Genomic DNA, 24256 nt, shown 5'->3' with positions numbered 1-24256 from the left:
GCGCAACTGGGGCGGGTGGAGGGGCAGTAAACTAAGGCAGGACAAAGTAATAGTGATACTGATGCATTTTAATGGAGACAAACCGATGAGTTGCAGCAATCTCAGGTCAGCAGCTGGCCTTTTGGCAGAACGGCTTATCTTCAGCGGTAGATAGATTCCTGCCTTTCCTAGATTCCTGGGAGCCTGCTGAAGTCACAGCCTAGCAGTATGACTTCAGCATCATGGGGCATGATACTCCGACGCAGGCGGGGGAGTCACTGCACGGCGGTGGGGGGGCACGCAGCGCGGCACAGCACAGTGATGTCACTATGCTGCAGTGGGTGATGTCATGGTGTGGCAAGGTGATGTCACTGCATGGCCTGGTGATGTCACTGCACCGCAGTGGAGTGAGGTCACGGCACAGCACATCACGGTGATGTCACTGTGCCGCGGTGGGGTGATGTCATGGTGTGGCAAGGTGAGGTCACGGTAAGGCCCGCTGACGTCACTGCCCCTCCATGGTGGGACGCTGCGCTGCCATCGCCCCTTTCGGGACGGGGAGGGAAATCTCGCGAGAGCCCAGGTGTGAGTTTGGCGCGACTGCGCGGGAGGAAGATGGCGGCGGCGGGAGCAACCGCGGCGGCGGCGCCGGAGGAGGGGGAGGCGGCGGCGCCGGAGGCCGTGGCCCCGGCCGGGGACCCACCGGGACCCCCCGAGCAGGGCGCCGGGGACTCCGAGACCGGGTGAGGCCGGGGGGCGGGGCCCCGGTTACCCCAGTGGGGAGGGGGCGGGGCGCTGCACCCCTCGGAGCGGGGGCCCCTCGGTTACCCCGGGGGGGGAGGGGGCGGGGCGCTGCACCCCTCGGAGCGGGGGCCCCTCGGTCACCCCCGGGGGGGAGGGGGCGGGGCGCTGCACCCCTCGGAGCGGGGGCCCCTCGGTCACCCCCGGGGGGGAGGGGGCGGGGCGCTGCACCCCTCGGAGCGGGGGCCCCTCGGTCACCCCCGGGGGGAGGGCCAGGGCATTGCACCCCTCGGAGCGGGGGCCCCTCGGTTACCCCGGGGGGGAGGGCCAGGGCGTTGCACCCCTCGGAACGGGGGCCCCTCGGTTACCCCGGGAGAGGGGGAGGGCCCCCACTCCACGGTTACCCCTGGGGCTTCTCACCCTCTCTCTCCTGCCGGTGCAGGGGGGACACCACCCTGGTCGATGTTACCGCCGGCCTGGAGACCGAGTCCTCTAATGGGAAGGATCCCCTAGTACGTGAGTGCTGCTGACCTGGGTCTCTGCGGGGCCTGGGAGGGCAGCGCGGTGGGGTGCCAGCACCAAGTCCCCAGCGGGTTGGGGGAATCCCTTTGGGGCAGGGGCCATTCTTTGCTCGGTTTGTGCAACAGCTGGCACGAGGAGAGTCTGATCCCTGATGGGGCCTTTAGACACTGGCACGTTACAAAGCAGGTGTAGCAGTGTGGTGCCCGTGGCACGTTGCTCGTGTGTGTGCCCTGCAGTCTGGATCCGGCTCACTACTGCCTTCCAGCTGCCCTGCCTCTGTGCCCGAAAGCCTGTGTGTGTAACCTGTCAGACCATGCAGATGGGTCACCTGTGCGCTGACACCGATGCGCTACGTTAGACTTATCCCTGAGGTGTTTTCATTAACCGCAGTGGGGTTGCCCCACAAATGAACTGAATCAATTGTATGTAAAGTACAAAATATTTCCGTGGGCTGGACATAGGCCTGGCAGGTTGTGGAGTCATTAACACCTATGCCAAGCAGGAGTAAAGTTATACAACTGGTGTAAGACCTGGCCTACCAAAGGAAATCTGTATGTATTTTTCTGTGTGGTTGCTCAGAATAAGAATAGAGAACTTTAGTAGGTGCCTGTGCCTTGCCTATAGATAGGGCCCTACCAAATTCACAGTTCATTTTGGTCAATTTCACGGTCATAGAATTTTAAGAATAATACATTTCATTATTTCAGCTATTTAAATCTGAAATTTTCATGGTGTTGTAATTGTAGGGGTTCTGATCTAAAAAGGAGTTCAGGGAGGGAGGTGTCACAAGGTTATTGTACGAGCGGGTTGCGGGACTGCCACCCTTCCTTCTGCGCTGCTGCTGGCAGGGTGCTGCCTTCAGAGCTGGGTGCCCAGCTAACAGCCGCCGCTCTCTGGACACCCTGCTCTGAAGGCAGTGCAGAAGTAAGGGTGGCAATACTGCAACTCTCTTCCCCACCCCCCAAAAAAAATAACCCTGCGACCGTCCTGCAACTACCTTTTGGGTCAGGACCCCAATTTGAGAAACGCAGATCTTCCTCAGCAAATCTGTATAGTGTAGGGTAAAAGCACACAAAAGATCAGATTTCACAGTCCGTGATGTTTGTCATGGCCGTGAATTTGGTAGGGCCCTATCTGTAGAGTCCAGTGTTGACGGAGCCAGTGCAAAAAAATATAAAAAATGCCTGCAATCGTTTGTAGGCATAAATTTCCTGTGTGTGTGGTGCATTCTTATTTGGTAGCATCTTACAGCCTCTGCCCAGATGTAAATGGATACACAAAGTGTCTGGTGGCAGAGAATCCTGCCCAGTGTATTTTCTCTGGTGGTCAAACCTAAAACTTGTTTTTTTTAAATGTTCTTTTGATACTTAATAACAACAAAAAAAGCTTAGTACACCTGGCCTGATTCACCTATTGCTTTGGGAGGAAACTGTCATAAAGATGCTTGCAGAAAACTTTTTTTGTCTTTACTAGTATAATGGTATACTTTATTCGCTGATGATTAGCACAAGAGAAGGGGAAATATAATTTAAAATAGAAAATATTTTCCCTGAGGCACCAGTAAAATGTCACTAGTTAGCTCTCAGTGGCCTGGCAAAGTATGAAATGTCAGAGGTCTTGAAAGACTAAAGTTACATATTGGCTCAGGGACAGCTGCATTCAGACTAGTGATAGAATGAAAATGCTGGAACTGTGAACAATGTGAAGAAATTCAGACTGAAATTTCAAAAAGTTACATTTTAGCAGCCATTGCTGTATATGAAAAATTAAACATGTACTCCTTGAGTCCAGCGAGAGAGATTTTCTCATTTTGGCTTTTATTCACCTCTAAATCTCCCCTCCCTTAACTTACCATGCTATATTGCTCACCTATGCAAAAGCCAATCCTTGATTCAGCAGCTAAAATTGTCACCTGTTTCCAGGGAGAAGCTTGTGTGTTTGTCTCTGTTGTCTGATGCCATTCAATAGTTCAGACCCATTCACAGCAGAGTTGTACCTCAACTATTGGCCTTTTGAAGAAATAAGGAGGAATCTTTTGATCCTTTAAACTTTAGCAATCTCTACAGGGGACTGTAATGGACGAAACGTGACTTGATTGACATGGGATTGTTCTTGGCGCTCTGTTTAATCAAGTCCAGACCTGTTAACGCTGTTATGATTGCAGGAAGGTGCTGGGGACAGTTCTGAAGTCTTGGACACTCAGCCGGGTTCAGTGGATGAAGAGAATGGGCGACAGCTTGGAGAGATAGAGCTGCAGTGCGGGATTTGTACAAAGTGGTTCACAGCGGACACCTTTGGCATTGATACTACGTATGTAATAACTCTGTTTAGTACTCTGCCTATAAGCTGTTCTTCTCTGGCCCCCCCAGCACCATGGTATTTTTGTATCTTCCAGAATTTACTCTAAATTCTATTGAACTTCTCTGTAAAATAGCGGTTTGTTTTTTAAAAACAAACTCCAACCCAGGAATAGTATACTTACTTGTGAAATGCTTCTGATTCCAGCTGAGGGAGGCCTCCAAAAAGCACAGTTAACTTAGAGCTAGGGTTGTTCAGGACTAATTTTTGTATCAGCGCAATCACTAACAATCAAGGAAATTCCCAGTTAAGGCAAACGTAACAACCATATGCACTCACAGACTCCAAAAAGTTAAAAAGCTCAGTGAAGCAGAGCTAAGGAAAATAACACATACAGTAGAACCTCAGAGTTACACACTGACCAATCAACCACACGCCTCATTTGGAACCAGACGTACACAATCTGGCTGCAGAGACCAGAAAGAAAAAAAGCAAATACTGTATAATACTGTGTTAAACATAAACTACTAAAAAAGGGAAAGTTTAAAAAAAAGACTTGACAAGGCAAGGAAACTGTTTCTGTACTTTTAAATTCAAGATGGTTAAAAGCAGCATTTTTCTTCTGCAGGAAAGTTTCAAAGTTGTATGAAGTCAATGTTCAGTTGTAAACTTCTGAAAGAACAAGCTTCACGTTTTGTTGAGAGTTGTGAACATTTCAGATTTATGAACAATCACTGTTCTCGAGGTGTTCATAATTCTGGGGTTCTACTCTACGGCATTACATGAGATTCTGAACATTTTTGTTACATCGCAAAGGTGATGGAGTGAAGAATTTTCTTTATTAAAAGATTCAGAGCCTAAACTCAGTCAAATCAATACATTTTGAAAAGATGCTGCGAGGTAGACGAAGTGCTAAATCTAAGTTTTGTTTTGTTTTTGTTTAAACAAAAACGGAAATATTTAGAATGTAAATTCCCTGGGGAAAAGACCTTGTCTTCCTATTTTGTTTGTGTACAGTCTAGCACACTGAGAGCTATGTAAACAATAATAAACAACAGTTTTACATAACACAAATTATTTATCTTTTTCTTACAGTTCTATGAAAAGTCTTTGTTTGCATTTAGACATTCTCTTGAAGTATTTGCAGCCTTGGGCTACTGCATGAGAGATGTGAAACTGACTTAAAAAAGGGGTCAGGGGAGGGAGGAGAGAGTCGGCTAGTTTATATTTGCTGACTGAAGAGCAAAAAGATAGAGACACTGTAAATGGAAAGTAAATTCAATTTGATATTTGAGGTGTCTAAGGAATCTTCTTTTTAAAGGTAACTTTAATGTGTGTTAAATAAAAATTAGTTTTAAAATGGGCTTGGTTAGTGTTTTATGGGGAAGTTTTCTATAGCTATAGACGTACCTTGACTAATCCATGGTTCATTGTTAAAGGCCCCTGAGTTGCTTTCAGCTTACCTTGGTGGCCGAATTTCAGGACTGCTTCTTAAAACAGAAAAATGACATTTAGTCCACATTCACGTTTTCCAGAATTTAATAGTTTTCATTGTTGCTGACACTGAGTTACCAAATCTGATGAAAACATCTGTGAATGTGCGTGGGTGACTTTTAATGCAGAAAGAGAGTAATCATTTTCTTTTTCTGATGTAATGGAAAAGCTGTGGATAGTGTCAAATGATTTTGCTGTTTCACAGATCATGTCTGCCTTTCATGACCAACTACAGTTTCCATTGCAATGTCTGCCATCACAGTGGGAACACATACTTTCTAAGAAAACAAGCAAGTAAGTAAAAACAAACACTTACTGCAAAAGCTTGATTTTCTTCCCCTCTTTGAATCTTTGTTGGGGATGGAATGGTCCTGCATGACCTTTGTCCTGTAGCTGATTAAAGTCTGTCTGTGGGTCAGGTGACGATTTGCGGTGCTGATTGCAATACAATGTGCTGGAGAGCTGACTTCTCTAGACCTGGAGGATGCCATTGTGCAAATGAATTTCTTAGGCTGGTAGAATTCTTGCCTTCAGCCCAGGTTCCTTTTGTTTAGGAGCACATAACTCGCTCTAGCACCCACATTTCCAAAACTCAGGATATTGTAGATGTGAGGCCAACTAATGGAAGTTCATCTAAGATTAGATCTGCTGTGTTCTTAGTATTTACCAACCTTATGGTTACATATAAATATACTTGACCTTCATCAAGAATGTAACTGTGGTTCTGGTATATTTTTGTTTTGTTTTTAAGATCTGAAGGAAATGTGCCTTAGTGCTCTGGCCAACTTGACGTGGCAGTCAAGGACACAAGATGAGCACCCAAAAACTATGTTCTCAAAGGACAAGGTACAGATATAATTAGACAGTTACACCTGAACGTGAGTTATGACTTGACAAAAAGGGAATTGCCTAGATCCACAAGTTCAGACAAAAATTGACAGTATGAGCTGTCAGTTTGACCAGCTCTGATAGGTCAGTTATAATGTGTATGATCTGGCGTTGAAAGATATGTTGGCTTAATAAAGTAATTTTAACTCCTATCATATAACTGTTTTAAGGCCTCATTTTATTACCTTTTTTTTTTTTTTAAATAGGATATTATACCATTTATTGACAAGTACTGGGAGTGTATGACAACTAGACAGAGACCTGGAAAAATGACTTGGCCAAATAACATTGTAAAAACAATGGTAAGTAACTAAAAGTTTAAATTTGCAGAGGATCTTTGTTAATGATTGAGCTGCTTTCTGATAATATTATTTAATAATAATTAGAATTGAACAAGACAAATAGTCCAGACATTAATACTGTCCCTGTGACTTCTTACTTTGTGGTGTGTATCTACTGTAAATTTTACACAGTTATTCTTGGGCATGACTTGGTCTTCTGAAGGTGTTTTTAACTCCCATATTTCAGTGTAAAGAAAGGGATGTGTTCTTGGTGAAAGAGCATCCAGACCCAGGTAGTAAAGATCCAGAGGACGATTATCCAAAGTTTGGGCTACTAGATCAGGTACGTGATTGAGGCAGGGAGAAAGTTCTCCCTTCTGCACCATGGTTCTCGTGTAACTAATATTAAGAGCATTTGAGCATTAGGACTTTGTATTGCATTGCCAAAGATTGTGGTACATAAAGGTGTGTTTATAAATGTAAAAAGGCACATTTAAGTACACACATTTGGAATGTATACATGTTGCCTGCTGTTTGACAATGTATTCACAATAAGAAACTGGAGTCCCACCAGGAATTTAATCCCAGGGACCTAGTTAACTTTTCTGATACAAATTCCAATTGTTTGTCCTCTTTAGCACATTCTGTGCAGTTGTGCTGTGCTGCTGTTCCAACTCTGCTGGAGGAACATTCAAGTGGAAAGAATATGGGAATGTTGGGAGTTCCACCCACCAGCTGCCTGGCCAGACTCAATTACATGATTTGGCAATAATTCTGGAAGGGATGCGTGATAGTCTACTATTGTTGGGTGCTAATGCTTTATTTTCTAGTGTGTGCAAGGGCTTTTAAAAGGTATCTCTGTTTTTATGGCCCTTGTTGAACTCTCTGATGGCATCAAAAATACCCTTTCTTCATGCTGTTCTGGTAACGTTATGATGTAATCTCCTGCCTTTGGCAATGGAGACTATCCTGTTGTTTTCCTCATTCTTTTTGTTGTGATTCACTCAAAATGCAGGCAGGAATCTTGCCTCTGTTTTTAAAAAGCTTGTCCCTCAGCCAGCATGTGTCTAGGATATAGGAAGGCTTAAAATCTATACTAACTTATGCCTAGCTGTTTATATGAGATATGTGGTACACAATCCCAGAGACTGGTAACTTCCTGATGCTATGTGACAGTTTCTTAGCACAAATAAAAATGGCAAGAGCTTGACCCACAGGGGGCTGTGGCTGTGTAATTTGGGTCCTTTTTATAAAACTAGAAAAAACATAATCATCCCAAGGTATAAGATGCAAGACTTCTGCTCTGAACTTGTTTTATGCCATGCTGCTAAAGTTTCAGTAGCACTTCAGTTCTCGGAAATCCTGAAGAGCAAAAACTTCTTGCTCAGAATTTGAACCAGACACATGCTCTCAGAATGAGTGGTAAGTACCAACCTGCCTATAAATCTGTAATATTGTTAAACTGAGTTTTTCTTTTTCAGGACCTTGCTAATATTGGTCCAGCGTACGATAACCAGAAGCAGAGCAATGCTGTATCTGCTAGTGGAAGCTTAAATGGCAAGTTCTTTAATTTTACTAAAAGAAAATGTGCTGAATATTTGGGAATATTTCACATTTCTTAAAGTCCTACAGCTGAACACACCCTTGATTATATTAACTTTATCGTTTACAGCTTAATAAATATTAAACACCGACTGGCCTGTATGTAAATAGTCTTGTAACTGCTATTTCCAGAATTTATTGAGCCAACTTAAATCTGTCTTGTTTTTCTGTCGTGATATCAATTAGTCTTTACCCGATCACAGATGCGTAAGATGATCACACTTTTAGACAGCTGGTCATACCATAGTAGTACACGTGCTTGTAAGATAGCTGTTTTAAAACCTGATATCATCACTGAAAACAAAGTGCCTTCCTCTTTCCCTGTCCAACCCCAAAATGTCCTTCCTCTTTCCCTGTCCAACCCCAAAATGTTGATGTTTAATTGTGACAGAACATTATCCCACCAACTTCCCATTTTCCTCATTCTGAGATTTCAGGAGCACTTGGGAAGCTTTATTCCATTATACATTTCCATGTAACGATCACTTGCAGCTTAGTGTTCTCTCTCTTAGTGGAATGACCACGCCGATGGAGTAATCTCTTCGGCTCTGTCCATACTAAGAGCTAGAGGAGTGATCGCCTGCTTGCCAACATGTACTCGTGCTGTGGCAGCACGGCTCAGGTGGGTCTGTATTCCACTGCTGCATCCCTTGTTGCCACGGCTACACAACTATTTATACCCACGCTAGCTCTCCTCCCGCTAGCCTGAGAACGTCTGTGCAAGTTGGGAGTCACTCCCGTAGCTCAAAGTGTAGACATAGCGTTTGTGTGTGAGGCAGACTTTTTACTGTTGCCTAATATAAACTAGCCACCAAAAACCTGCTGGTTGTGCACGGTGTTAAACCCTTTCTCAGTAACCCTACGTGCTTTATCTAGTGCCCAGCCTGAGGTGGTTCTCTTTTTAAACCAAAAAAAAAAGAAATTGTGCACCTGTCCATCACTGCAGATCTCTAAAGTGTATATTGTCTCCATTTCATGCACTGGTGATGTTTTACTTTAGTTATTAAAATTTGAGAAATACATGGTGCCACTTCTGTCCCTACAGGTGGAGCCTCTTTGGGAGGTGAATATTTACCTTTCAGCTTCTAAAACTTAAGTATTGTTGTGGTTTGGAAAAGCTTTTTGCTCAATTGTCTTAGAAGCTAAAGTGAAGTAAAAATCTAAAGCGTGTCCTAAAAATGATTGTAGTAATATTTTAATATGAAACTGTAATTCCAGTTTTTAATGTTTAGCAGTTAGAAGCTTTTAAATTGTCATATTCTGCCTCACATGACTGATATAAAGTGTCTCTTTCACTTTAATTTGTTCTCTTGTGTAGGATTCAATTTTGATTTGATACCAAACTCAAGTTCAGAATGTAAGAACTGGCTTCTGAAGAATTGGTGTATTAAACACAAGCACAAAATTTACACTGTGCTATTGGTCAGGTAAAATTCAGACATGCTAGGGTAGCTTTAGTTTTGCGATTTATAAACCTACTATGACAAACTAAGGCGTTAGTAATCTGCAGTATAGCTACAAACAAGTGCAGTTTAGATCAGTTCATGTTTGTGCAGAATATGATATCCCTCAAAGATCTCAATCCCTTACACTGCAACAGGTATGCTGATAATTTAAAAGCTTGCTACTTTTTACAGTACACTACGCAGTTGTTAAACGTGTTTCACTGCAGTAGAGCAAAATTGTGTATTCTTTCATTTTTAGGTCAGTAATGTAAGTAAGCTATATTTTTCCTCCGAGGATGTGATTTATTTTATCACTTAAATAATAAATATATTCAATACAGGTTCAAAGTAATTTGGTTTATCAAATACATTAAAGGAGTTAGACACTATTTGGCATAATTCTGGTGTTAGATGTTCAATGTTTTGTCTTACCCTGCAGTTTGATGAAACTAGTGTTGAAGACATTAATATTAACATGAAATGCCTTGCTCTTAATATTTACATTGCAAACAATAACAATTTTGGAAACACTGCAGAGAAACACCTTTTATTGCTTTTTATTTTCCCCATTTTGGTGTATTTCATTTTCTATATTGAACTTAACGTTAAGTGCTTACTGCTGAAGCAGATATTGTGTGTCAAAGTGTATTGCAGGCATATTGTAAATCATTGAGACAACTGACAGTCTGCTTAAAATGGGAAAAAAGTCAACTTTAGGAGCGCGGTTACTTCTGCAAAAACAAATTAAATCCGTTGTTGTCCTTGTGTGTTTGGAACTTCCATGAAAGTGTGTCAACATTTGTTCTCAAACTAAATATACAAATGATACCATTTGAAAAGAAAACTATGGGCAAGTAAAGATTTGTAATTCACGTAATAAAATCGTTGAGTTTCCTCCTGTTAAATGCATTTGGATAAACTGACTTTATTATCCACACGTTTCTCTTAAAACTGATTAGAGACTGAAGATAAATTTTCTTTTGCTAGATTAGTTTTCTCTGAATGGTGTCAATGTCAAACTTCTATATAGAAGTTGAATGTTTTTTGTTTAATGAAGCCATTTGATAGTGACACACATGGAGTTTCTGCACTCACAGATTCCTTCTATAACCAACCGTTGCATATAAAGCACTAGCTGATGTGGATTTGTGGTAATTTCTCTCCAAAGGGGGCATTCCAGCAGGAGGTAGTGGGAAAGGAAGAGGAGCAAAACGCAAACAGCAAGATGGAGGGACCACAGGAACAGCCAAGAAAACCAGGAGGTAAATAGAAAGACACAGGCTAAGTGAAATAACTTAACAGTGGCAGACGGACAAAGTACAGGAAAATATAGGGAACACTCTTGTATCGGCCAGGGTTGTGAGGATGGTCTGTCTTAATGACAGAATAAGTGCCTCCCATCTTTGACGCAGTTCTGCACGTGCTATTTGGAAATTAAGAGGGTGCAACCTTGTTATAAACTTTAATCTCCCACCATTCAAACTAACATTTTGATATAATCTGTCCTCACGCTAAGATATAGACCATCATATAATATAAACTTCCTGTATGTGAATATATGCCCACCTGGTTTAGAAACTGTCACTTTGAGCACCACTTAAGCTCATCACCAGTGGGATGCTGTAGTCATCTGCATGTCTGTAAAAGGCAGTGAAGGGGAAAGTATTTGAAGGGTGGCTTTGCTTAAGAAATTGTTAGAATGTTGTTCATGTGGGTGTGTGGTTCCTGGCAATTATGCTGAAGTCAATGCTAACATTTTTCCTTGTGCTTCTTCCAGTGACCCCTTGTTTTCTGCTCAGCGCCTGCCACCTCACGGTTACCCTCTGGAGCACCCCTTTAATAAAGATGGATATCGTTACATTCTGGCTGAGCCTGACCCCCATGCGCCTGATCCAGAGAAACTGGAGCTAGACTGCTGGGCTGGAAAACCTATTCCTGGAGATCTCTACAGAGCATGCCTATATGAACGAGTCCTCCTAGCATTGCATGACCGAGGTAAGCTGGATAGCCAGCTCCCCACATGAGGGATCTTCTCTGTAACCTCACTGTCTCGGTTAGTAAAGCTTCAAGACATAATTGTGCTGGGAAACAGATATGGATGTTAAACTGAGCTTCGCAATCTTTGATCGGTTCGCTCACCCGCTTGTTAATCACAAATTGCATCTGTCTTTCTAACTACTGTAGCACCTCAGCTAAAGATCTCCGATGACAGACTGACCGTTATTGGAGAGAAAGGATACTCTATGGTACGAGCCTCGCATGGGGTGCGGAAGGGAGACTGGTACTTTGAGATATCTGTGGATGAGATGCCTCCAGACACAGCTGCCAGACTTGGCTGGTCGCAGCCACTAGGTAAAGTAATTGCTGAAGACCCCTTAACAAAGCAAAGCTTCCTGCTTCTGTTTTCATTTCCTGCATTTTGAGTAGCTCAGACCCCTGAACAATAAGCCCAAGTACTAACGAGAGAGGAAGTCGATGTTGATTGGTTACGGAAGTGCTAGAACCCTTAAGTGTGTTTTTCTGAGAATGTGATTGGAGCAGGACTGGTGCAAACCCTTTGCAATATTGTGTAGTGAGTCATAGTGCCCAAGCACCTAGTTTTCTGCTTGAGTACAGATTAGTCCTGCAGATTCTTGGCTTCACTGTTGCTTGCTGGGCCTCGCTAATCATTTAGGGTTTATTAACTCCTTCTAGCCCAGTTCAACAGTCCGTGCCATAGTTTTAAGAGCCAACAGCAGGTGTGTCATGAATATTTATGAAGTAAATATTTTCAGTATTAAGTGGAAAACTTTGCACTGAAACCCATAGAAATATGTAGCCTGGATGGAAAAAATGTCTCGTACGATTAGATGTTATTGCCTGGTAACCCGAGCTGCTTGTAGAAACAGTTACTTTCATGCAAGGTCCTGAAGAAAAGGGTCTGGTGCTTCCAGGGCTGACCTCTGGTTTTCTACAGGGAACCTTCAGGCTCCCCTAGGCTATGACAAGTTCAGTTACTCCTGGCGCAGCAAGAAGGGAACAAAGTTTCATCAGTCCATAGGCAAACACTATTCAGCTGGCTATGGGCAAGGAGATGTACTGGGTTTTTATATCAGTCTTCCTGAAGACACAGAGACTGCAAAGTCACTGCCTGATACCTATAAAGATAAGGTAAGCTGGATTCCTCTAGGCTGTGCCTAGCTGGTCTCAATTTGTTTAACTATACCAGACCTTGGCTATGCTAAACGGGGCCCGACACTTGAATATGCAGTAACCCACAGTGGAAAATGGGCTTGTCCAAACCTCAGTCTTGCAGGTGCCCAGGCTCTATGATGAACCAGCATCCCTCTAACTGAATGGGAGGCAAATAATGACGTGTTAACTCTTAACACTGACTAAGGAAGTAGCATGGTGTGAAGGTCTAGAGGACTAGTTTTAAAAGCCCCAAATGCCTTACAACAGTCCTTACCTCAATTCCAGATGCTACAAGTGAGGGTCAGATGAGCTTGACTACCTCCCAGTTATTCAGTAAGGCACATCAATGTCTTGGTTCCATGAATGTGCCAATCTACAGAAATGCTGCCAAGGGGACTAGTTCAGAATTCTTATTCCATACTTAATGGAGCCTCATTTGTCATTGGTGACCTGATGTTTGTTATATCTGGGTCTCCAGTTGCCAGGGGCTTGTGTACTAACCAGTCCTATCGCATCTGTCTACCATTAATTAGAATATTACTAAAAGTAATGGTGTGAATGTCTTGCAGACCTGGATCTGTTGCTTACCTTTTTTAGGCTTTGATCAAGTTCAAAAGTTACTTGTATTTTGAAGAGAAGGACTTTGTGGATAAAGCAGAGAAGAGCCTAAAGCAAACTCCTGGAAGCCAAGTAAGTTGGATGTCTGGAGTGGGGTGGAAACTTGAGCCCAGACACTTTAGAAATCCATAGAGCACCACCAATCTCTTGAACAGGTTCACTGTACAGTCCTTGGCAGATTTTCACTTAAGATTCTTGGTGTTCATTTATTTGAATCTTATCACACAGTTTTACAAAGATGTTAAGTTGGATGGTCTCTGTTAGGCTTACATAGACTTGAATAAGCAAGCAATGCAGCTTGGGTTACACCTTCTTTGACCTGTAATAACACTGCAGCTAGTTATGTTTTGTGGAATGCAAGACTTTAGACTAACCTATTTTTCAGTCACAAATGGACAAGGCATCTTGCAAAATGAAGCAAAGAGAGAGTTGCTAACAGAGCATAAAGCCAAAATGCATAAGACAACAAATTGGGGGAGGGCGGCTACAAATAATGTAGGGCTAGTCAGTAAAGCATGAACATCTCTTGATTCCGTTACTGTTTCCATTTTGCAGATAATCTTCTATAAAAATGGTGTCAGCCAAGGAGTTGCCTTTAAAGAGATTTTTGAAGGTGTTTATTTCCCGGCCATTTCTTTGTATAAGGGCTGCACGGTAGGTACAGCTTGTGGTGCTCGGGGGGCAGAAAGTGAATTATTTGTGTTGCCGTAGTGCGTAGGAAGTCCAGTCATGGAGCAGAACCGCATTGAACTAGGCAATGTGCAAACACCACAAAAAGGGTCCCGACCTATACCAGTGTACCCTCTGAACGTGCATTCGGGGAGGAGTCAAACAGAACTAAGATTATTCCAGTGATGTGGGCCTGGTGCTTTCAGAGCACTCTTGCAATAGCTCATCCGCCTACTGTGGGCTGCAAGTAGATGTATAAAGAGACTCCACTTGAAGCTGCTCTTAACTTTAGTTCTGTTACATCACTAATCTCCATAAAACTGAAGCAAAGCATTTACCTGTGGTGAGTGAGATCCTAGCTTTCCATGTCACCTAAAACCGCCCAGCCTGTTAAATGCTGAGTGAGCAATTTCCCTTGCTATCTGTTTTTTAGTTTCAGAGTAACAGCCGTGTTAGTCTGTATTCGCAAAAAGAAAAGGAGTACTTGTGGCACCTTAGAGACCAATTTATTTGAGCATAAGCTTTCATGAGCATCCGATGAAGTGAGCTGTAGCTCACGAAAGCTTATGCTCAAATAAATTGGTTAGTCTCTAAGGTGCCACAAGTCCTCCTTTTCTTTCTGTTTTTTAGTATTACTTTGCTTCCTGTTGTGCACATCCATCTGATGCTAAATAGATGTATCTCCCTGTCACAGGTTTCAGTAAACTTTGGACCGTACTTCAAATACCCTCCAAGAGATATCACTTACCGTCCCGTAAGTACTAATTCATAGCTACATCTGCTTTTTCTTGTGCTGTTAACATGGCATAGGGTTTAAATTCAACATTTGTACCTCCATTCTGTCAGCAAGAGAGCTCAAGATTATGAGTGGACCACTCAGTTGTCACCTGGCTCTCTTTTGGAGGGTGGCAAGGAGGCATTAATAGTAACTTTCTGCTAACTTCATTAGGACAGCTACATTACCAAGGTGTGTATTTGAGCAACATTTTGTTGAGGGGAAAAATACACTGGGTTTTAAAAGTCCAAAAGCACCATCTTAGTTTGAGGTACTTGATGGATCCTGCTAATTATTTCCCTGTAGTTTACATGTGCAACCTTAGACTATGTGCTCGAAGTGCAGTTCCTAAAACAAGGCACTCTTCACCTCAAATATTTACTGGAAGTAAAAATTAGGGGGAAAAAATCTAAAATTTTTCCCATTACCCTGTATTGCAGACTCCTACTTCTCACTCTATTGAGAGCAAGTTAGAAAAATCCAAAGAGGGATTGGACATTTACTTGGTTAACATGAATTACTTCCTTTTTGAACTGGAGTATATCTTTCAAAAAACATGGTCACATTATCCCACATCTGCGTCCAGTCCCTTATATTGAAGCATCTAGGCCAGACTGGATCAGACCAATGTCTTCAAATGTTAAGGTTGCATCTAAAAATATTGGGGAAGGTAGAAAGCGGCATTTTGCCTCTAAGGCGATGCTTCAGAGAGCATGTCAACTCCAGTGTTCCATCGGTGAAAGTATGACCCCGGTCACAAATGGAAGGTATTGCATCAGGTATTCCTTTAACTTTCCTTTGTCCACCAGCTCTCTACTTTGAAAAGAGCGTATGCTTGCCAACCTTATTGTGTGGTGGGGGATTTAAGTGCTTTTTCCAATAAATCTTAAGGAATTGGTCTAAAGAACTCTTAACAGGTATTAAAATAGAGGGATGAGCTAGATTAGAGTGAGTGAAAGCCCTGGATGTGGATTTCATTGCTTAGTGTAAGACACTGGTAGTTTAAGGATTATTGCCTTTTCCATAGGGTATATTTAGCAGAAAATGTTCCTTGAAGGCAGTTATGCCCATTGCTATATACACAAAGAGTTGTGTGACAGAAGTAAGGAGTCTTTATACTGAAGTTAACCCATTTCCCATCAGAGAAGTGATAGAAAACAGCACAGTGCGAAGCTGTGCCCTGCACCCCAAGTAATTAAAGCAGGGCTGCTGTAATCTCTTCTCTTCCCCTTCCTGACAGCTAAGCGACATGGGCTGGGGTGCTGTTGTAGAGCACACATTGGCAGATGTCCTGTATCATGTGGAAACCGAAGTTGATGGAAGACGAAGCCCACCGTGGGAGCCCTAGAGGAGATGCTGTATATACAGATTTCTTAAACACTGGACAGACATGGTTTATTTCTAGAGAATTGCAACATCACTACTTTGTAAAGGATGAACCAGGCTCAGCTGCTACCTAACTGGCAGGTATTTATAGAGGGCTTGGGTTATTGGTGGTGGTAGGTGTACGCTATATTTTGAAAACCAAACCTCCGCCACGTTACATGTATTGTGCTACTCAGTGGTGTTTTCTGGAGTTTTCAGCTAACTATTTTTAACAAGTTACTGGAGTGAGTATTTGATTGTATCACAACTGCATTTAATATCCAGATTAGTCACTGCACCAGGAGTGGGCAATAGCCATACAGCCCTGCTTCATCATACATTTCAATTGAGCAGTTGTAGCCAAATACCTTCAACACAGATGCTTATACTAAACTGTGTTAAGGATTTTTGAAACTGTAAACAGCTTCCATACAAAGGGATCTTGTTGTACCAAAACTAAAGTTATGGGGGAGAGATTGTGATTTTTATATTAACTGGCAACCAGTTTAAAATAAACTTTCCCCAAGCTTTTTACATCTTTTGTCTGTTTTATGGCTAAAGACTTAACAAACCTCCTTAGCCAGAGTAGCATAGGTGATGTGCTCTTAGCTTGACCCCCCCCTTTCTCCAGGCATTGTAGGAAACAGTGCACCAGCCTTATCCTGTGTAGGAGTGAGTCAGAGTGCACTTTCGCTGAGTTTAAATGTATACTGCAGGGGCTATTCACTAGAACTGTGCTTACCTGATGTAAGTTAAGGTTTGACTTGCAGAGACCAACAGCAGCTATAAGCTACTTTTCAGGCCTTATGGCACTAACAAACCATCTAAAGGTTTATTTTGTTGTGAGTAGAGAGAGCAAGCTAAGTTAAGATGAAATTCCAGGGCCCAGGCTTTCAAGCATATTTAGATAAGTTAGTTATCCAGTGCCTGTAAAACACTACCTTGTCCTGGAGGAGTATGTCTCTAATCACAGTGGTTTGTCTTGGTGCCTAGCAGCACATATATTATAAGACAAGTCTCTTCTTCCCACTCACAGCTAACACTACTAATAATGGAGAGTAAGGCTTTGTATGAAGTTGTTACATTTGCACTCTGTGGTCTGGATAAAGAGAGCCAGGCAAGAATTTTAATCTTTTTCAGCTATATATTTTAAAAGTATCTATACATCTTACATCAAAGTGGATTATTTAAACTGAGTCAGTACATTAGGCTACTACAGAATTACACTGAAATATTTGCAGAGTTCTGCATAGCAACAGTCTTATCTCAGCAGGGTACAGGAACTGGTTGGTTCTAGGGAAGTCAAGCATTGCTTAAGATTTCCCTACTGGATAAGGAACCCCCACCCCCTAAAATAAACTTGCTTAGAGCTCCATGGTCACTGAGAATAAATATTAAATAGTCCATGCATGAAAAATAAATACCTGCAAACTGGCTTTATAAATTAACTTCCTACAGCTGAATTCCACTGAGTGCAAAACGAATGCTGGTGTATTGGGTTCTTAGGTAAAAGTGTAAGCTTACACTGTCCTACGATGTTAACTGTATAAAATGTCTTATGAGAAATCAAATCAGACACTATCCAGCCTATTCAAAACTAAGACAAGTTATTCCTGCCCACTTTCAGAGGGGGCTGTGTAAGTACATGCTAAATTTGTACCCAACAGACCAGGGCTGCTTAGAGTTTGCTGACAGAAAAGAGCAGCAAAGTAACTTACATTGGCACATTTAAATTAAACAGAAAGCTAGCTTGGTATAAATTGGCAAATCTCCCTTTGCACTAACAATTCAATAATAGGATCTGCACGGGGATTGATTTTTTGGATATTGCAAGATGCCTTGAGTTATGTATTAAACCTATAACTCACTTCTGATCTTAAAGCTAAAGAGTGTGTTCCTGTACAGCAAGGGTTAACCTGGAGCTCTCGCTGAGTGTTCTACTGGGTGCCTTGACATCCAGCCCCTGTTTGATCACAAGCTGTTGCAGAGCACGGAGCAGTAGCCTTTTCAGTCAAACACACCTTCTGGGGGATTTTGAAGTGGCTGCCTACACCACCAAGTCTGATATGTTCAGCTAAGAAGGGAGCCCAGCATTAGAAACCTGAACCCATTCATTTACCCCAAAAAAGCCCCAAAGCATGTCTCAGGTAACACTACACAGGATAATCACCTCTGAGGCGAAATCTAAGCATCAGGTAGGCTTCTGGCTGTTGCTGAAGGTTAATAGTTCTTGAGGGTTCAGCAGCTGACAGCAATTGGAGTGGTTGGGGTAGCCAAGCGCTTGCGCAGGTGGTTGGCAAAGTCCACCTGGGTCTGGGAAAGGACTTGGTTGATTATCGTCTTAGGCAGCCAGCCCTGAAAAAGAGGAGAGCAGGCATGTGTTAAAGCAGAGGTATTTACTGAACCTAAGGAGTAGGGGGTTGGAGGGAGCCAACCTTGCATCTTAAGTTGCAATGAGATTGACAAGTGGATTGGGATGAAACATGAACCACTTCTTTCTGGTTGGAAAGAGCTGGAACTATGAAATTAGTTTTCACCTGACCCACACAGGGAATGACTTCAATCAGGAGAATTTCATTTCAAGAAGTTAAGCAGCTGCTCCTAATTTCCTAACCTTAGACAACCACCCCCTTCCGAGGCAGACTCCTTCTTGAGAGGACTCATTTATACTGTTTGAATGAGGTTCCATAGGAGCACTTACCTTTAGGTCAATGCTGAGTAGCCAGGTTAACTTGGTCTGCGAAGGATTTTCAGGCAGTGGATGGAGAACCATACAGGTGGGACCGTTCTCAGCTCTGGAGAAGGGCAGGAAAACATTGCATTAGGAAACCAGGGACAAATGATTTACCATCCAAATGTGTGTGTCTTCTCTAGAGTCAGTTTTAAAGGCAGGAGGGTGGCAATACCTCACCTTGCAGGCTGGAGTTTGCTACAGAGCCCTAGAAGATGCTTCAGCGTGCTCCCAGCAGCCAGAAATTTCCCATGGCACAAGTCACTGCTGTCCAGGTAGCAGGACTTGGCCACGAGTCTTTCTGCTGATTTAAGTCTCTCTAGCCCTTGACTGCCAATTTTTTTTAAAATTCAGGTTAAATAAAGAACTTTGAAGACTATATCTGCTTAATGGAGGTGTGTAATGAGGGCCTGTGCCAAGCCTGGCTGCTACCCCCATGCTCCTTCCTGGAGTTAAATTTAAAAGTTGCCTAGCTATAGTTTCCTACAGCCTAGAATGAGTGTTGAGAAAGAAGGGTGCATTTACTAGAGGAGAGAGAGACAGTACCAGTCAAAAAGGGGCAGGGGCTGGGGGACCTTAGAGTCCTGCCTATTTTACACATTTGAATCTTTGTTGGTAATGGGGATGAGATATCAGATCAGTTCTCTGCCACTGAAGAGTGAAATGCTGTAGGGGCTTTGAGCTTAGTAAAGGGACATTAGGTGAAATTTAATAGCGTGTACTATGCAGGCGGTCAGACTAGATGATTTAATAGTCTCTTCTGGCTGTGAAGAGCCTCCTGTTTCGTGGCACGTAAGGCCAGGAGGCCCCAGGAGGTGGTTTGAGGTACATAGGAGGGCAGGCTAGAGCATCACCTAGATACCTGTATAGTAGAACCCAGGTTCGCTGGCCTAAGTGGGATAAACCAGAGAATGGGAAAAGCAGTGTGGCCTAGTAGCCACAGGAGAGATTGCCAGCTTCTAGCCCTTTAGTCCTGGTTGTTTGGTGAATGCCAAGAGCCAGTTAAGGGAGGACTGGGGAAACGGCATGCTACAGACTACAGGATTTCAGTCCTTGGGGAGAACATGAGGTTTGACCACTGCCTGAGGCCCCAGTGATAGCAGGGACTTGCTAATGAGACAAGATAACAGCTCAAGCAAGCTTGAAATGTATAAAATAGGCAGGACTCCAAACTAACATACTCGCCTCTTTTACAGCCCTCCTCCCACCCCAGGCTGGTAGCAGGAGCCTCTGTACTTTGGTACATCAGCAGCTCCCAGACTGGCAGACGTCCATGGGCTAGCTCTGCTCAAGCTGTTACTTCCAAACAGCAACCAGGCCATGGCCTCTTGGGTTAGCCACCCCCCGGCACCGTACTCGGGCAGCTGCGGCCACACTGCTATGTGCACCCGAGCTGGGAATGGCGCCTCCCCCACGCTGTGCAGATGTGCCCTTTCCTGGCTGTCCAACTACCGTAGCTTTGGCTCCAGGTTTGTAAAGCAAGACAACAGCTGGAGGCTTCCCTACCTTATAAATCCCTTCTGTTCTGGCATCGCTCCATAGTTTGTGGCCATCCCTGCCAGGACACACGTTGAGCCACGTCTTCTAGAACACCGCACGCTGACGAAGTCCCGTGGTCCCACCACATTGCCAGGCGTGGCCGCAGCAGTCTCATGGGTTATCACGGTATCTTTCCCAATCTTCTGGAGAATCTGGAGGGTGACAGTTACACAACGTTAGGCAGAGCCAGCGTAACGGGGCTGTTTACACATTCAATAGCCGGTGGGTCGTGGTGTATGTCTCTGTGCCCTACTTCTCTCTCGGGCTCCCTGTACTAGGAATCGTGCAATGCATTTAATAAAGTTCTGTGCCTCTCCCCTCCCCCAACCACAGCCTGCTAGGTCTACCTCATTGGCTCTGCAGTCCTGCAACACTGAGGGGGGAAATGGATTTCGGTATTCAGCGCTCTAGGAGCAAGCTGTGCTGTGTGAGATGTGGCAGTCAGTCAGGCAGCAGGCCACCACTGTTACCACTTCAGTAGATAAAGGACACCCACCCCCTTGCAATAAGATTCCATAACCTCCACCTGGAAACATGTTGCTGAGATAAAGAACTGGACTTCTCCCCTTTGCTGACACCTTGTGGCTATTGCCAAACACCCTCCATATCAGCTGCACAGCGGAGCCAAGATAACAGCTTAAGCTTGGAGCTGGCATTCAAAGGCTGGAACACCCTTCGGGCCAGCTGTATTTACCCCTTTGGGCACATTAGACGTTTCTCTCTTTAAAATATATAGTAGAAAACCCCTTTATTTTACTGCTTAATCATAAAGGCCCCTATTCAGCAAAGCATGTGCTTAAGTCCTTGGCTGCATCGGGGCCAAAGCAAGCATTCCTCCCTCTTCGGAGAACGCATGCAGTTGAGTCTCTCACCTTGATTTCCTTGATGCTTGGATTCCAGTCTCCCATCTGCTCCATTCTTTCCACCAACTCATCATACACAGAGTTCAAGGGCTGGTCCACAACCACCTCTAGCCGAAATACCTTCCCAACGTCTGGGAGCATCTTGCTCAGCACTTTGTCCCCATTCCCCTACAGGAAGTCAAAGCCCCAAAGAGTTAGTATTCCCAGTAGGTGCAGTTGAAAAAGGACAAGTCAGAAATCACCACAAGTCAGAAATTGTACCGCTATGGTCTCAGTTTTCCAGCCATCCTGTTCTCCGAGGATGCTGAGCGATTTCTGAAGGGCTTCCTCTCCCTGTTTAATGTAGGACATCTCCACTTCACTGAACGGCTTCTCCTCCAACCTGGAGCCTGAAAGGGGTTGGAGTAGAGGGTTTTACTTGGGCATTTATACAGTGCTGGTTGCAGCTCTGTCCTCTAACCAAATCACCACTGCAGTACACAGGACCGAATAACTTAGCTGAACTAAGTAACCTTTCCAGTTCAGCACCGGTGCTGGGGGGCTTAGGAGTGATGCTAGTTTCCTGCTATCTTTCTGTATTTAGATTTTGCAGCATAGGCTGTGCATTTCTATATGCATCAGCAGGTCTGAGTCTATACCACAGCTGCAGCCTCTTAAAGGACTTGGGCCTCAATCCTGCTCCCACTGGAGCCAGGTGCAAGTCTGTCAGGCTTGGATCACCCCCTTTGCTTGTCACTGTACATTTGACTATGGTACTTACTAAGTAAGGAGCTCCTCCTGCGAACTTGGTTGATCCATTTACTGGGACCAGGTCCAGCAAAGGCGAGTTTATTCAGTTCCTGGCTGATGGCAACAGCAGCCTGCCTCCTCAAGCCTTGAAATGAGAGGGTAAGATAGAAGTGAAAAGAGCTACGAACTTCACAGTTTACTTTTCATGCTTCACTGTTTGTGACCCTGCCTGAAGATAAAGCTGTTCCTGGCCAATTTCCTCCCATCAGGCCTATGCTGATCCTTCTTTTAGTTTTATTTACTTTCCATCATCACCGGCTGGGTCAGTACATCTACAGAAAGAGGGTTTATCATCATCCACACACAGTTGAAGCAGCAGCATGTGTATACAGCAGCTACATTTGGTTTGCTTTGGATTTCTGCAAGCATGGTGGTCTTTTAAAAGAAAATCAATGTAGGCCCTTTCCCAACAGAGTCACAATTGTATTTGGGGACCATATGTGGAGCCTAGGACGTGCAAAACATGGGGAATGGGGACTAATCACATCCTTGGGCGGGGGGGGGGGCGCTCTAGAATCCAGCAGTTCACCATAGCGGAAAATTCACTTTACACTGAGACTAGAAGCTGTTTTAGAAACTCTGCCTATACAGCATGCTGGGACTGGAGAGCAGTGTGTGCAACACCACACCAAGCAGAAGGGAGGCAGACTTCTGCCAAGCCTGCAGAATGACTTTTGCCAAAGAAATGTGTAATCTAGACCTCAAACTGATCCCTAGGTCCAGCAGAAACCGAGACATCCAGAAGCCAAGAAGAGTCTGTTGGAAGTTTTTCTCTCTCTCTCCAGCAGTTTGGAAAAGAGAGCCAATGGTTAGCCATTGGAGTGGATAATCTTAAGTCCTTTCCATGTGAGCTCTTCAAGGCAGGGAGAATGTTTTATCTGTACATAGGTACATTTATGGCACTATAAATAACAGCCTCCATGGAAACAGAGGACTGTTCTGCATTCAGAAACAGGCATACCCTTCCCCCGTTGAGCTGGAAAGAGTCTCCTGGCAGCAAAAATGGGAGAGGTGAATAGATTTTAAGGCCAGCTGGAACCACTGGGGACATGGGACAGACCTTTAACTCCAAGGGAACTACGACAATTTACACCAGCTGAGGGTCTGAGCTGCGTAACACACAGCAGAGAATTCCCCCAGTGATCCCTGCTGGCTTCCTGGGTGGTGAGCAGGGCAGCCTCTTGCTGCCCAGTGCTTGGGGCAATCAGGTGTCGCAGACAGAGTAACCGTAATAGAAATAAACATCACTACTAAGGAGCAAGAAACGAGGCACTTTGAATCCACAGCAATGGGGCCTTCAAGCCAGCCGCCCCCAGCCCAGCTCCTAAGGCAGCTGCTGCCCCAGTGACAGCTGCACACCCCCCTCACCGGTCATGTTGCGCAGATGCCTATAGGAGATCCCGGCACACAGTTTGAAAGTTGCTGGCAGCATTTTTCTTTTCTGGTTGCAGCTCAGGCTTCCAGCGTCAGTGTCTCCAGGGCTGCCTCTGCTGGACTAGCGCTTCTCTGCTGCAGCTCTCCTCACTCGCAGCCTTAAATACTCCCGCTGAAGGATGCTGGTTAGTCAGCAGAGAGATAAGAAAAGACATCACTTACCCAGGCCTGCGGGGGGCCAAGGCCAAACCCTTCTCATGCATCTGTCATGTGGGCAGCGTTACAAGAGGCAAAGCTGATTAAGGGAACAGACATATCCTCCCTTGGCTACGTTAACTCTCTGCAGCCAACCAGACGTTCTCTCTCCAGAGCGACGGCTGAGCACAGTTAGCTGGACCTAGTCCCAAAGCAAAGGCCGCCAGCAGGCCAGTGCTTGGAGTTCCTGCTGAACTATGAGTACCGATAGCCTGGCGCCACCCGAATGCAGGTGTCCAGCACACCGTGAGAGCGGCCGTCTCCCAGGGAGGGACCAAACAGTGCAGTGATAGTTAGACATGGTCACCACGACTTAGACACTGCAGTTCGTCCCAAGCAGGGTTGTTTTTCTCCCCCATGATTGGCCAGCTAGGACCCAGAGTCTGTCATACATGGCGTGAGCTGCTCCGTAGCCCTGGATCAGTGGGTGTGGGGGGGTCACAGGGAAGGGCACTGGATGGCTCAGGGGGTTGGCAATGGAACCTGCCTTCACCTAGGACAGGTGAAGAGTAGCTCACCGTTTGGCGAGTAGCTCACAGGCACTGTCTGGCTATTGTAGAGGGGCCCGGGAGTGCCAGGCCAGGGTAACTGAATGGAGCACCGGTGCCCTAAGGAACGAGTTGCATGGATTTGCAAACACAGATCTAGTTGTAACAGGCAGGGCTGGTGGAAGTGTCCTTTAACTTTGAAAACATGATTTTTAAAGAAGGTGCTGGGGGGGAGAAGCAGCCTCAGAAAGCCAGTGGAGTCACTAGCCTTGGGCAGAGCATTAGCAAAACAGAGACCCTGTGTGCTGCTCGTACCTGAGCCAGCCGCGTGCACAAGGGGCATATCCCGTGATGAGGGCTGGTCTG

At 44.5% G+C, this 24256-nt stretch overlaps 2 protein-coding genes across 3 annotated transcripts; one reads left to right on the top strand and one right to left on the bottom strand.

The window, feature by feature from the left end:
* Window positions 1-594: 594 nt before the first annotated feature.
* ASH2L (ASH2 like, histone lysine methyltransferase complex subunit) lies at window positions 595-20361 on the top strand. Of its 2 annotated transcripts, XR_013344578.1 has the most exons (18): window positions 595-722; window positions 1163-1232; window positions 3407-3552; window positions 5240-5328; window positions 5786-5880; window positions 6129-6224; window positions 6451-6546; window positions 7685-7760; window positions 8851-8868; window positions 10419-10512; window positions 11028-11245; window positions 11435-11602; window positions 12207-12400; window positions 13022-13114; window positions 13598-13696; window positions 14406-14465; window positions 15727-15953; window positions 19779-20361. XR_013344578.1 is itself a non-coding variant. In XM_077805755.1 (17 exons), exons 1-17 carry the CDS (start codon window positions 595-597, stop codon window positions 15832-15834), a joined length of 1848 nt encoding a protein of 615 aa, XP_077661881.1. In that variant the 3' UTR covers window positions 15835-16385. The 2 variants fall into 2 exon arrangements, 1 of the variants encoding a protein (XP_077661881.1); XM_077805755.1 differs by lacking the exon at window positions 19779-20361 and having other exon boundaries at window positions 15727-16385.
* Window positions 18090-23205, bottom strand: STAR (steroidogenic acute regulatory protein). The gene is made up of 7 exons (XM_077805761.1): window positions 23142-23205; window positions 21745-21858; window positions 21246-21373; window positions 20994-21152; window positions 20089-20273; window positions 18553-18646; window positions 18090-18206 (listed from the first exon to the last, which is right to left on the bottom strand). The coding sequence occupies exons 1-7, from the start codon at window positions 23203-23205 to the stop codon at window positions 18090-18092; spliced, it is 861 nt and encodes a 286-aa protein (XP_077661887.1).
* Between the last annotated feature and the right edge of the window lie 1051 nt (window positions 23206-24256).

The sequence above is a fragment of the Eretmochelys imbricata genome, chromosome 26 (genome assembly GCF_965152235.1).
Source record: "Eretmochelys imbricata isolate rEreImb1 chromosome 26, rEreImb1.hap1, whole genome shotgun sequence".
NCBI classification, from domain to species: domain Eukaryota; kingdom Metazoa; phylum Chordata; order Testudines; family Cheloniidae; genus Eretmochelys; species Eretmochelys imbricata.
Note: the sequence above shows the minus strand (reverse complement) of the source record. Positions and strands in the feature narration are given on the sequence as shown.

Bases quoted from the DNA above. Each gene is read 5' to 3' on its own strand.
- STAR (XM_077805761.1), bottom strand. From the start codon at position 23,205: ATGCTGCCAGCAACTTTCAAACTGTGTGCCGGGATCTCCTATAGGCAT. The intron at 21,374-21,744 runs GTAAGTACCATA...AACCCCTTTCAG, and splicing joins CAGGAGGAGCTCCTTACTTA to GCTCCAGGTTGGAGGAGAAG. The intron at 20,274-20,993 runs GTGAGAGACTCA...GTCACCCTCCAG, and splicing joins CAAGCATCAAGGAAATCAAG to ATTCTCCAGAAGATTGGGAA.
- ASH2L (XM_077805755.1), top strand. From the start codon at position 595: ATGGCGGCGGCGGGAGCAACCGCGGCGGCGGCGCCGGAGGAGGGGGAG. The intron at 6,225-6,450 runs GTAAGTAACTAA...CCCATATTTCAG, and splicing joins ATAACATTGTAAAAACAATG to TGTAAAGAAAGGGATGTGTT. The intron at 13,115-13,597 runs GTAAGTTGGATG...TCCATTTTGCAG, and splicing joins AGCAAACTCCTGGAAGCCAA to ATAATCTTCTATAAAAATGG.